General features: G+C 45.9%; 1 protein-coding gene across 1 annotated transcript in view; it reads right to left on the minus strand.

Annotated features, from left to right (window-relative positions):
- The window catches only part of LOC102751993 (nose resistant to fluoxetine protein 6), a 48,046-nt gene extending 35,078 nt beyond the window's left edge, over positions 1–12,968 (minus strand). Inside the window, exons 1-3 of the mRNA XM_006764604.1 lie at positions 12,879–12,968; positions 8,742–8,856; positions 994–1,133 (exon numbers count right to left, since the gene is read on the minus strand). Coding sequence (XP_006764667.1) covers positions 994–1,133; positions 8,742–8,856; positions 12,879–12,968 — 345 coding nt within the window. The remainder of the gene's footprint in view (positions 1–993; positions 1,134–8,741; positions 8,857–12,878) is intronic.
- Between the last annotated feature and the right edge of the window lie 712 nt (positions 12,969–13,680).

Raw genomic sequence — 13,680 nt, forward strand, 5'->3', positions numbered from 1 at the left:
CTGCCAACTTGTCATTTCATCCTAGCAGGACACGATATATCAAGTAAAGATTTTACAAATAAATCAAGCCAATAATTAGAATGCCTGTCCCAATAAAACAAATATCAATTATAAATAAAGGTTTCTGGGATGCTTCTGAACATATGACTTGCATGATTGTGTAGGCCTGACCTTTTGCTCTGATAGCAAAACCATTCATCTGCTTTGAAAACAGGATGCGACATTTGTACACACTGGTTAAATCCTGAAGCAACCATCATAACTCTCAGGGGACAAATGGAGCCAGGTGATAATCTCCCTATGTCCAATGGTTGACATTGTAAGACCATTTTATGGTATTAACAGCGGAGACCTTGGATGGCTTGTTACTAGCCAATCAGTAATGTATTTTCTTTTAGCATTGTGACATGCATAAAGTCTATTTTTGTATTTAATAGGAGGCCATGAGTTTACTTCTCTCCCCCACCCAGCAGTAAAAAAATAACATGCTTTGAAGATAATGAGCCATGTGACTTCAGTCAACAGATTTAGTAATAAGGTCATAGAAGTCCCAGCCTATCTGCCAGGATGACCTCAAATTCCTGTGTTGTACTCTGCTTCTGGGACAGGATTATGGGTAATGGGAAGTCCGCCCTCCCTCATGTTCCAAACACTGATGGTAAGTCAGGAGTTAATGCCCACGAGTATTGGCTGGGACTTGACCTTGGATTTCCCATGAAGGTCCTCCAGAGGTCTTGCCCCATGTAATACGGTGGGAGGAACATCTGAAGGCCTATGTGGTCTGTGAACAACTGCCTCTTATAATGTCCCACACTCAGAGTATGCAAGCAACTTTCTGCCACTGTTTAAAATTTAGTTTTAATGTTCTGAAAAACATCTTAATAGGTGCTTTGTTTTTTTTAATTAAGAAGACTAATCGACAGAGTTGTAATGGGTTCCATATCATGAGGTTCATTTGTCCTTCAAGAGCATGCACGCAGTCCCCACGCTCACCTGCAGGATCTGAAGCTTGCAGTACTGCCCCTGGAAGCTCCCCGAGGGGGCGTGGGTGGAGAGGCACTCGCTGTAAGATCCCAGTCTATCCACGTTCCCATTGAGAATATTGCTCCCAAGTTTCCCGACGGAGTCATACACTGAATTTCAAAGCAAAAGAAGTGGGCAAAATTAGCTTCCTTGTGTCACTTTCAAGTGAATTTATTGGCACTCCGTTGCACCATTTAAATCTATCAAAGTTAAATGACCAAAACAAGAGACAGGTATGTTCGGATGTCACTCCCTGAGCCTGCATTTTGCATCAAGGGCCTTCTCATTGTTGAGGGAGAACAATGGTGCATGCTCTCATGTTGTCCAATGTGTACCCTCTCATTTGTAGGTGTTCTTGCTCTGGGTAAGTGTATTTTTAATTTCTAGAGATGACTTCGTGCCTCAGATCTCCTGCTTCTACATCTGTCACTCAGTGCTACATGGTACCAAACCCTACGTATAGCACTATGTTTTTTTTCTATACATGTATACCTGTGATAAAGTTAAATTAGAAACAGCAAGAAATTAAGAACAATAACTCATAATAAAATAGAACAGTTATAACAATATACTGCAATAAAAGCTAAGTGAATGTGGTTTCTCTCTCAAAACATCTTATTGTATACTATACTCACTTTTCCACTTGAAGGGAGCACTTTACAGCTTCTCTTTGGCAAATCCAAACTGCCAGCACCACTACTCTTGTGCTTTGAGTCCATTATGAAGTAAAATAAGGGTGACTTGAACTCAAGCACTGAGATCCCACAGCAGCCTATCTGATAACCTGGTGAACCTACTACTACTAAGTGACTAGCAGGCGGGAGTGTCTACAGCGTGGAGATGCTGAACAAAGGGATGAATTACGGTCAGTGGAATGCAGAAGGACCACTCAAGATTTCATCACATTACTCAGAATGGCCCCAAATGGGAAAACCTATGAATTATTTATTTCTGCAGTTTTCCATTTAATATTTTCTAACCAAGGTTGAGCACAGGTAACTGAGACCATAACAGCAAAACTGAGGCTAAGGAGAGACTACCGCCATAAACAACAAGCCATTGGAGGACAGCCATCTCCCCCCTTGACACAGGGCCAGTGCTGCTTTCACAATCCAGGCATGACTCAGCGATGCTGCAAGCTGGTTCTCGGTTGCCGCAATACAGCGAGTATCACAATAAAGCGAGTCGTAATCTTTTTGCTGGTGGAAGGTCTTGCCTGCAATTTGTAAAAATCACAACATCTATGAAGCGCAATAAAGCTAAGTGCAATAAAACCAGGTAGGCCTGTATGGGACTGAGTAGTTTCAACAGAGGTTGTACGGCCCACAAAACCGGAAGTATTTACTATCTGAGGAAAACTTTGCAGACCTCTTGTCTAGAGCTGTGATTTTCTATCCTGGGCAGACATTAGGATCATCTGGGGCATATTTTAAAACTTCAAATGCCCAGGCCCCACCTTCACAAAGGGTGACTTAATTGGTCAGGGTGGGGCTCGGGAATGAATTGTTTTTTCAGAATTTCCCAGGAGATCCCCGGTGCAGCCAGGCTTGGTCACTGTAATCTTTAGGATTAATTCCAGGCCCCTGAGCATGGTTTCGAAGGCCCTTCGTGACCAGACTTGTTTCTCCAGTCTCATCCTCCCACCCCCGTTTCCTCTGCTGTTGTACAGGATGCACCAGGCCTGCGCTTGCCTCTCCTTCTGCCTGGAATGTCCTTTCTTCCCACCGCCTGGAAAATGCTGAGTCATCCTTTGAGGGCTGGCTGAAGGGTGCTCCCTCTCCCCCCACCCCAGGAAAGATTCCAGACTCTTGCTTAGTGTATCACACCGAAAGGCACATTACTATTTACCTGTCTGTCTCTCATGTGAGTGAGAGGCCATGTCTTCATTAAAAAAACAGAAGAGGAGCTCAATAAACATTTGCTGAATTGAAATAAACTTTGAAAAAATTTAGTTCAATACCCCAAATCCAAGTCCACCAATGTATTTTGAGGTCCTCCCCATGTCAAGAAAAACAACAATTTTGAAAGCTGGATGTAGTTATTATAAATAGACTAAATAATTTCCCAATTCCCTTCTCCATCACTATCTGAGTATCCCAAATTCTGTAGCCTGCAATTCACGGCTCTGGAATTATAGGAGTTGAAGGAGACAGAAACAAGAGAGGTGCCAATACTGAGCTTGCCTTCGCCATTAGGTAAACACCTGAAGGATGAATACAAATACAGAGGGATAGTCCATTCTTCGCTTTGGAAGATTAAAGTCTAGTTTTCTTTCCAATTGGTGTTTTGCTCTGTGAACTGGTTCTCTTGGATTGGATTTAAATGATTTTCCAGCTGAGGTTATTTTATATGCTATGCAACTTTTCAATTGCATTAGCTTCCTTTCTGGTTATAAATGCAAATGGACAGGTTGCCCTTTCCCTGCCTTACCCTTAATTAGTTTCTGTCTAGGATCTGAGATGCCTGGCCATGGGCACCATCCAAATCAAAATCCACTGTGATCGTCGCGGGAGGGAGGGACAGAATAAAATAATGATCAATCCCACCTGCTACTTCACATCAGATGGCCGTTGGTCCAAGTTTTCATTACGAAAAGATTAAAAAGAACTCATTTCAATTCTGCTGGGCTAATTGGCAGACAAATTTTCTTTCTCACATGATGGCAATGATATATGGGTATTAAAATGCAGAGTTGATTAATTTCTGGGTTTAAGTGGAGGAGAGCAAGACCTCAACCAATGGTCTTAAAATATAGATGCACTGCTACCATGTTGTTAAAGGTGGCAGAAGCTTCTAGAAGGCTAAGCACAAACAGAACCTGAAAGTGATGATTATCTTCAGCATTAACAGCAAATATGTATTAAGCACCTATCAGATCACTGTGTTATACTGGAGAATTTTAAAAATGAGAACTGAATAGTCCTTGCCCTGTAGCTGACGATACAAGACATATGCAAAAAAAAAAAAAAATGCTAACCATCTGTTGCCAGAGATCTCCTTGTTGGTAAGAAAACAATCTGAATGTGCTAGCAATTTGATTTCCAACTTCCTGAAGCAGGCTCTTTGCAAAAAAAACCTTCTGGAGTCCCCCTTGTGTCTGGTCAACTATTAATCTTAGACTTGCACAAGTATAGCATGTGTATCGGTTTTCTGTGACTGCTGTAAGAAATTTCCACAAACTGGGCAGCTTTAAATCACAGAGATGTATTTTCTCATGAGTGTAGAGGCTGGAAGTCCAAAACCATGACCACTGTGTTGAAATCAAGGTGTCCCCAGGGCTGCACTCCTGCAGGCTCCAGGGGAGAATCTGTTCTTTGCCTCTTCCAGCTTCTGGTAGCCGCCGGCATCTTGGCTCACGGCCACATCACCTTGTCCTGTGTGTGTGTGTGTGTGTGTGTGTGTGTGTCAAATCTCCCTCTGTCTCCCTCTTCCAAGGATCTATGTGATTGCACTTAAGGGCCCACCTGAATAATCTGAGACAATCTCCCCATCTCAAATTCTTTAGCTTAAGTACATCTGTGAAGCCTCTGTTTCCATATAAGGCAACATTCACAGGTCCCAGGAGTTAGAATGTGGTTATCTTGGGAGGGCCATGTTTCATCATCCAGTTAACCCAGAAATTTCAGTGGAGCTGCTGTGTCTCCCTTTCTCTAGGATGGGATTTGCTTGGTGCCAACCACTTTTCTGTGCCCCGCTCCAGCGCCCGCGAGGAGGCTGGCCTGAGTGAGGCGCCCTCCAGACTGACAGCTGGACAGGAAAAGAGGCAACTTCCAAGAATGCAAATCAAGTAGACGGTCCTCCACTGATGACCGGAGGAGAACAAAGGCCAGCCCAGTGAGTGACTCCCTGTGACTGTCTCTTCTCACAAGGGCATACACCACAGGCCCGGGCTTCCGGGACAGAAGACAAGACACACAGGAGGCAGGAAATAATCATTCCAGAAGACAAACGAGGAAGCCCAGGGGAGCAAGTGATCAGAGTAGAAAGCTCAGCAGCCCAGCCTCCAGAGGGACCTCAGGGGCCTGGTACGGGACCAGGGAGAAGGGACCTAAAGGGTTAAGAAAGTTTTACAGCAAAAGTAACTGCTTGGGGAAGACTTCAAGGATGTTAGGAGATGAGAGAAAACAGGAAATGAAGAACCCTGATGCAGGCTGCTGGGAACCAGAGGTCTCCTCCTCCCCCCTCATTCCATCCCTGAGGAATAAAGGGCAGGAAAATGCAGAAATCATGTGAAACCACAGGGGCCTCAGTATGATGAACACAGTTTTCATTCCACATAAACAGCTGCCCGTGCGAGGCCCCTGCCGCAGACAGCACTCCGAGTGGGTCTGGTTGGACCGTGAGAGATGGCCAGGGGTGGACCTGGTACATCTTAGGGAAAATGAGTTCCAGGGCCTGAGAGTGATTTGCTTTTGTTTTCATCTCAGATCACAAATGCATGCTGTTTATTCCAGCGGGTGTGTCCAAGAGGCCATAGTTCTCTGAGTTTGTTTCCTAGGGCTGTCTTAACAAATTTTCACAAACTGGTGGCTGAAAACAACAGAAATCTGTTGTCCCACAGCCCTGGAGATCAGAAGTCCGAAATCAGGATTGGTTCCTTCTGGAGGCTCACAGGGAGAATCTTCCATGCCTCTCTCCTAACTTCCAGTGGTGGCTGGCAATTCTTGGCTTTCCCTGACTTATAGACACATCACTCCAATCTCTGCCTCTGTCATAGAGGGCATCCTTGTGTGTCTCTATTGCCCTCTTATAAGAATACGAGTGGCCCAGTGCATGAAATTCATGCACATTAAAAGGGAATTAATTAGAGGAAATACTTTAATATTGCTATTTGCCCTTTCTCTATAATAGAAGTGTCAGATGAAAGAAAATTAGTAAAATGTATATGAAAATCTCCCACCTGTCAGAGTCTGGGGCATGCCACAGGACCCAGAGTCAAGTCCCTGCCCACCGGCTTGCACCTCGAAATCACGCGAGACCCAGACCCGGTTAGCCCCACCCCCATCAATCCCTGCAGGGTGGGGAGCACAGCTTCAGGTCCCCCATCAAGCCCCACCAGGCAGGGGGTGCAAGGGCATGAAGGTGTGATGACCATTTGCATATTAGCTCTTTATTGTATAGGATCAGCCACTTGATTAGGGCACTCCTTAATCCAGTAGGAACTTCTCTTAATTTGACCATGTCTACAAAGACCCTATTTCCAAAAAAGGTCACATTCGCATGTCCTCTGTGTATGTCAAATCTCTCTCGCCTCCCTCTTCCAAGGATCTATGCGATTGCACTGAGGGCCCACCTGGATAATCCAGGGGTTAGGGTTTCACCGTGTCGATCTAGAGGACAACCTACCACCCTCTCCAGTGGCTATTCTAAATGCTACTAGTTAGCTTGTGAGGCATGGCTGGAGAGGCTCTGGGCCATGGCGAGAAGCTGTGAGCTCGGGGAAGGTGTGACAAGTCTATAGAGAGATGGGATCCCTGGATGGCCGAAGTCAGAGAACATCAGCTCGAGTCCTCTCTGCAAGACCACACGTCTCTGCCTGAATTCCATCCACCCTCTCTCTGCACCTTACTCCCCAGAGCCCCGCCCACTATCAGAGATCCCACCGCTTATCACCTCTATGCTTTGCCTTGGGGTGGAGTTTTAAAATATTATGCAAATTTAACATATTAAAAAGGCATAAGAAAAAAAATAATGAAACACCTATGTTCCCATCGCCCAGCTTAAAAAATAAAACTTGACCCATCATTTGAAATCTGATGGGTCCCCTGTGGCCTCCCCACCCTAAGCACCCTCCTCTCCGAGGCAGCGTCTAGCTGAATGTGGAGATTCCATTCTCAGGCGTTCCTTCCCATCAGCACCACATGGGCGTCTCCCTGAGCAATAGATCACCATCATTTCCATTTTTAAAAAGAATATTGTACATATTCTTCTACAATGTCTGTCTTGGTGTTATTCCTGTGTATTCCCTCCTTACTGATACATGTTGCTCTGCCTCATTCCTTTTGCTGCTGGGTTTTTTTTTCCCTCCTTGTTTCTCTTGTCACTTATTTTAGGCAGAGATGGAAAGTACAGGCTTGGGAACAGATGACCTGGACTCAAATCCTCTCTCTGCCATTTACTTCAAGCAAAATACATCTCTGTGGCTCCATTTTCTCATTTATAACATGTGGATGATAAAAACTCCCTCCCCATAGTGGGGGTGGGGTGCTAACTGAGACAACTCCTGCCCGGGGAGCAGTGCCTGCCATGAAAAAGTACTCTCTAGGTACCGACTCCTTATTTTTCCTCAGTGTAAAGAAAACCACACCGAGAACGAAGACCAGAACAACTTGCTGGGCTCAGACGCCTCAGGCAAGATGTCCAGTGTTTTCTGGTGCATTAGAATGAAAATCAGTTAAAACAACCAGAGGTAGTAGTACTTATCATGCATTAAATTAAGCAATTGTCATCTGTCCCATTATGTAAGTCATTCAATTCTGCCTTGGACCATTTATCTTGGGGAAGTTTTCTTAACTAAAAAAATAAAGACTTTTAATTTTCAGGCTCCTATAGCTGGAACATCATTGGCACATGGCTAGAGGGACTTTTAGGGCAAATAAAGTGTTAACAAATAAAACTGGGACTAATAATGGCAAGATGTGCCTCCACTTCATCGCCGGGAATCTGAGGCAGTCACTGTACCTTCTGGATTTGCTGCCTAGCTTATTGGGCTTAGGTTCATCAGAATCTTCCCTGTCAATATCACTGAGTGTCGCAGCAAAACATCAGTAGCAGCATGAAACTTGAAAATAGCTTTGGGATTAGGAGGATTTATCTTTTCCCACCATCTCATTAAACATCAACTGTAGAATGGCATTTGCTTCAACCCATGTGCTATTTTGAATTACCCAATATTAAGCCCAAACTTTGTTTATCTGTATGATGTGCATCATGCCACTGAATGTTTTCCAATACCAAAATCAATGTGGTCAAAATGGAAATGGAAATCGCTATGATCAGTTTTCTGGCTTTTGAAAGAGTGAATTTCTACATTTTCCCTTGTTAGCGGTTTTCATCAGCATCAACAATTAATCATTCCCTCCACAGAGGTTGCCTCACTGAAAGCGAATCTGATTTCCTGCCTGCTTCTGGCGGGAAGGTTACGTGTCCCTTTAGTCGGGAGAATAATTTGGGGAAAACTACAAAAATAAATAAATACGGCAGCCTGACATCCATCCATATCCCATGCAAAGAGGTCTGGCGACAGCCGAACATTTTCCAGCCTGAGCCAGTCCACTCACTAACACACGCCTCAGAATGACGATGGAACATATAACAGGCAAGACTGGTTCCCTGAATCATGAAGCAATTCATTCTCCAAAGCGGATGAAACGTCTAGAAAAAGGACCAACGCAGGCTCTTACGCGCCAGTGAAACGTTACCAGCTTCAATAACAACAAACAGCATCAGACAACATACAGACCATTTCCGTCTTAGTCAGAGGTTGGTCTCCTGGAGACTCCTTCTGGCTAGAATTGATGCCACTATCCCTATTGCCTTCTGCAAGAAAAATTCCGCCTCCCACCTCCGTTCTTGGCGCAATTTGTAAACTGAGGCTCATCTTGTGTTCCCCACTGGGTTCTGTGCTTCAAATTCTCGGGAGTTTTTCTGGGATGCCCAGCACTAACCTGAGACTGCCCTGTGTTCACCTACCCAAGGGGCCAGGGAAACCCACTTACTTCTCAGAGCGTATTCTTTGGGCTCCACTGAATTCAGATCAGAAAGGAACTCATCAGTGTCACGCATGCACTTGAGAGAAATGTTTCTTGCAGGAAAAACAAAGAGTAATTGAAACTGAAAAGAAAACAGAAAAAATAGTAAAGTTGGGGCCATCATTGTCCCTTAACCTGTCAGGATAAAGCTCCCCTCTTAGACAAAGAGCCTTATATTTATGAAACACTGGCCTATAACATGTTGGGGGGGGGGGGGATGTGACATCGCTCGGTCCTTAACATGCAGCGACAAGCTGTGTCTCCTCAGCCACCTGCAAAGCGGCCAAGATGAACAAACCATGGAAACCGATTTATACACAACTGGTTATTGTCGAGGAGAGTGGTGCTGCGGCTGTGGGGGCCGCTGGCCACCTGGCTCCTTTAGTTATGCAGATTAACGTGGACGAGGCTAGATTTTCTCTAGTTGGCCCTTCTTGCGTATACCTCTGGGTTTAAAAAATATATCGAGGATGTTAAGTGGCAATATTTGGCTTTCTCTGGAAATGATTATGAATCCAACCTATAAAACATTCGGATAAGTGACCAGCGAAGAAGGGCTGCTCCGTGATCATCTGCGTTTTTCATGCATCTGTTAATGTGTTTGTGGACTTGAGAGCCCCACGGTGTGGGAGGGATGAACTCCCCCACGGAAAGAGCCGCATTGCAGTGGGACCAATAAGCAGGCGCGTCATCTCCTGGGGCTTAGGACGCACATCACGGGAAGGAAATGAGGCTAACAGAGGTCCACAGGGATGGTGTTCATCTCCTTTAAGAAAACATACCATGTGTGGGTCTGGATTTCTCAGGGTGTAAATATTGTCTTTCCAGAAAGGCTTTCTTTAAATAGCAACCACCCCAACTACAGTGAAAATATGACACAAGCCTTGATTACACCATGGGAACAAGTCCGCACCTGTGGGTGGCTGCGACTCCTGGACTTCCTGCAGCCACTGGCTTCCCAGGGGCCAGAGCAGCCCAGACCCTGGCCCTTTGTTCGAGTCCACGGGGGCTGCTGAGCAGAATCCCGCAGACCGGGGACCTGATAACAACAGGCATTCATTGCGGGCACTTCTGGAACCTGCAAGTCCAAGATCAAGGTGAGGGCCCTGGGTGATCAAACAGAAAAACCTCTAAAACCCGGATTAATTTCCAAGCCAGCTGTTGATATAGTGAAGTTATTGAAAATATGAAATTGCTTTTAGCATTCAGTGTTAACTATCCCATCTTTTGTCACCTGGGGGAGGGGACGATATACAATGAGCAGAACACAAAGCTACATTTTAATCTTTACTAATAAAAACTAAATGGTTTTAAAATACCACCTAAATAAAAAGAAAAAAGATAACCTTACGTTTGGAGAACTAAATAGCCCAACTCCTAAGAAATAAAATTATGATTAATCAAGGTTTAAGGAGACTCATTTGTTTTATGAAGACATTTTAAGCAACCGTATCATATAAGGAAATTCACTGGGCATAAAAATAGGATAGGAAGCCCAGCCGGCATGGCTCAGTGGTTGAGTGTCGACTCTGTATGAACCAGGAGGTCATGGTTCGATTCCTAATCAGGGCACATGCCCAGGTTGTGGGCTCGATCCCCAGTGCAGGGTGTGCAGGAGGCAGACAATCAATGATTCTCTCTCATCATTGATGTTTCTCTCTCTCTCTCCCTCCCTCTCCCTTTCTCTTTCTCTCTGAAAGCAATAAAATATATATATATATTTTTTATTTTTTTTTTAAATAGGCAGGGGAATAATGCCTCCCTCACATCATTTCCTGTGGCAGCAGCAAGCAGCTCCCAATGCTGTTAGTAATGCCACATCATGTGAGTCAAGTCACTAGCTCTGTAGAAAAGGAAAAGGCATTAGGCACCTCATGGTTTGGCGATGAATTTGTGGAAGCAAGGATTTGTCTTGTCTGACAAGAACAAGGACCAGCCCACCTGCTGGGGAAATGGAGCTCATGGCTGCAGAATGAAAAACGCCTCTTGCGATGAGAGGAAAGGGCGACCGCAGGTTAGAAAGCAGGGGGAGTCCGTGGACCGGCTCAGGATCTTTATCCAGAGGACGGCAGACCATTCGCAAACGAGCATAGGTCAGGAGTGAGAAGTGCCAGGAAGGAAAATCATGCGGCGTAAGGAGATGGAGGGTGGTGAGCTGGGTGTGTGCTGTTGGTGGGGGGGGCACATTCCAGCAAGGCGACCAGAAGGGCTGTCTCTGAGCAGGTGACTTCTGCGCCAACTGGAAATTAGTGAAAAACGTCGTGAGAATAAGAATGTAGGGAAGAGCATTCCAGGCAGAGGGAACAGCCAGGTCCAGGTCCTGGGAAGGGAATGTGCAGAGTGAATGAAAGGAACAAGCAGGAAGAAGTGGGAGAAGGTGAGGCTGGCGAGGTGACAGGATGTGGGAGATGGAAGGTCCGCTGAGGTCTCGTGGTTATTGCTAGCACACACTTCCGCTTCTCCTGGTAAGTCTCTCCTACAGGAACTGACATGGCCACGCTGCTGGGACAGAGTCTCAGAGGGAAGGAGGCATCTCAGCTCAGGCTGTCCCACCATGAGGCTGCAGTCCTGGGTCCAAGAAGGTTCAGCGGTTCCTTGAAAGCAGGCAGTGGTCAGAGAGGCCAAGGGAGGCCCACATTCCTTCCTCCCACATCTTGGTCCTGTCCTTTTCCTTACCAGCAAGTACGCTTCACAAGGTAACTCTCCGTAACCACTATGCCCATGGCCACCTGCCACCAGAATGAACGCATTGGAACTGCCTGCCTCTTTGCATCGCCTGCTGGAGAGTGCAAGCAGGAGCATCGTTCCAGCCATGTCTTGGCCATCCCAGGTCTGCGGTTAGGCTGCCAGGGGTCAGGGAGAGTGACCTCTGGCTTCCGGAGCAGAAGACAAGGTCCATTTCTGTATTTTAAGCCGCACTCAAGGATATGTTTCATATTTATTTTTTTGAGAGAGATGGAAAGGAAGAGAAAAAGAAAAACATCAATGTGAGAGAGAAACATCGATGGGTCGTCTCCCATATGCTCCCCGACTGAGAATGGACTCACAAGCTTGGTACATACCCTGACTGGGTATCGAACCCACAACCTTTCAGTATCCGGGACAATCCTCCAACTGACTGAGCCACCCAGCCAGAGTAAGGCCCATTTCTTGCCGAGAGTCATACAATGGCAGCATCTCCAACACTGGAAGGGGCTCAGATGCTGAACTGACAAAATCAAGAAAATGTCCATTACCCCTGCTACTTAGAGACATCCACGCTTCCCAAGAGAGGGCGCTCCCTTTGACACATACAGCTCTGCTTCTCCTTACTCTTGTCAACATCACACCATCCTCTCCAATCGGCTGACCTATGCCTTCCTTGTTCTTTTTCACCAAACAAATGACGTGTATTCTCCAGAAATAACCAATCCAATTAAACTTGACTGGACCTGAAGGTCAGTAAATTACCCGTGGGCTAAACTCACCCCTTCTGGAGCCGAGCTGGAGGTGTGACACAGTGGGTACTGATCCTGGAGCTCCCCTCGATAAAAATACAGTCCCGCAAAGTACTGTGCCTGGAGCAGACTTGCCACGGTGGCGAGACTCACCACTGTCACTAGCAGGAAAGCTCCAGGACAGCAGCATGCAATAAAACAGCCCAGCAAATCAAATAATCAGTTCCTTTAATGCTACGAAACACTGTAAACAGTGCTGCTTGGAGTCCGAACTAACCTCACAGATTGAATTTAGAAACTGGCAAAGAATGTGCTCTTCTGTTTCCTTACATAAAATATAGCCACTAGGGAAAGGGTATAATTCCAGGGTAAACCTGCTGGGGTAACTAGGAAGAAAAGATAAAAATGGAACGGACAGTCCCTGTTCCAGCTCACAGCCTGCCTATAGCGGGTAAATGCATGTTGACAGGAAGACAGGCAGCGCGCAGACACTTCTGAAAGCATGTGCTAGGCTCTATGGTCACTGCGATGACTCCCACCGGTACCCAGATCCATCATGCATCCCACTGTGTCCTGCTTGCTGACATTGCAGACTAGCCAGTGGGAGGTGCAGGCAGGAAATCTTTGCGAGTGATGGGACAGCTACCCTGTGATTTCCCTCACACACCCTCCCTGCTTCACTGGGGCTCTGGCTTATGAAGAGGCCTGGGTCCACGACACCAACTCTGACCTTGAGGGTGGCAATGGCTCCCACCATGGCTAGTCCACCATGGCTAGTCCCCGGGGGTCTCAGCATCTTTCGGTCCCAACCATGGCTCTGTATATAGGCCCCTCCTGAATTTCTTTAAAATTATACCTTTGCTAGGGTGTTGTGTCTTGCTAAGACCCTAATTCATTCAGGATCTAACAGTGGGCACCCCCAGATCTACCTTACCAACAAGGGCAGTGAGTGAGCAAACTCCCAGAAAAACACAGGCTAAAATGATGAAAGCTCCATCACCCAATCAATTGAGCCTTTACTAAGATGTTCACCAAAATCTATTGGGACAGTAGAGAGGGGAAGTGGATGTGCAAAGGGAATGTTGACTCCAATTCAGCCTCACACCCCAACCATGTGGACTGAGGTTGGGCTCTTCAGAATAAGTTTGGGGTAATGGAGACTAGAGTAACATGTGGCCAGTGCAGAGCTGTGGTAGCTGGAAGAGAGGTTCTTTGCAGAAACATGAGTTTGCATTGTCATATCTCAAAGGTTTATGATGACCTCTGTTGGGTGTGAGATTTATAATTTCAAAAAGAAACCTGAAGTAAACAAGAAGGTGCAAGTGTCCATTTAAGCAAAGAATGAATCATGCATGAGCAGGAGCCCAGTTCTTAAAGTCACTAAGTCTAATTCTAAAGCGTAGGCTTACAATTAGTAGCTACAATCCGGTACACTGACAGCATCTGATGGGGGGGGGGGGGGGGGGGGA

Source organism: Myotis davidii, unplaced genomic scaffold, assembly GCF_000327345.1.
Source record: "Myotis davidii unplaced genomic scaffold, ASM32734v1 scaffold38, whole genome shotgun sequence".
Taxonomy (NCBI): Eukaryota; Metazoa; Chordata; class Mammalia; order Chiroptera; family Vespertilionidae; genus Myotis; species Myotis davidii.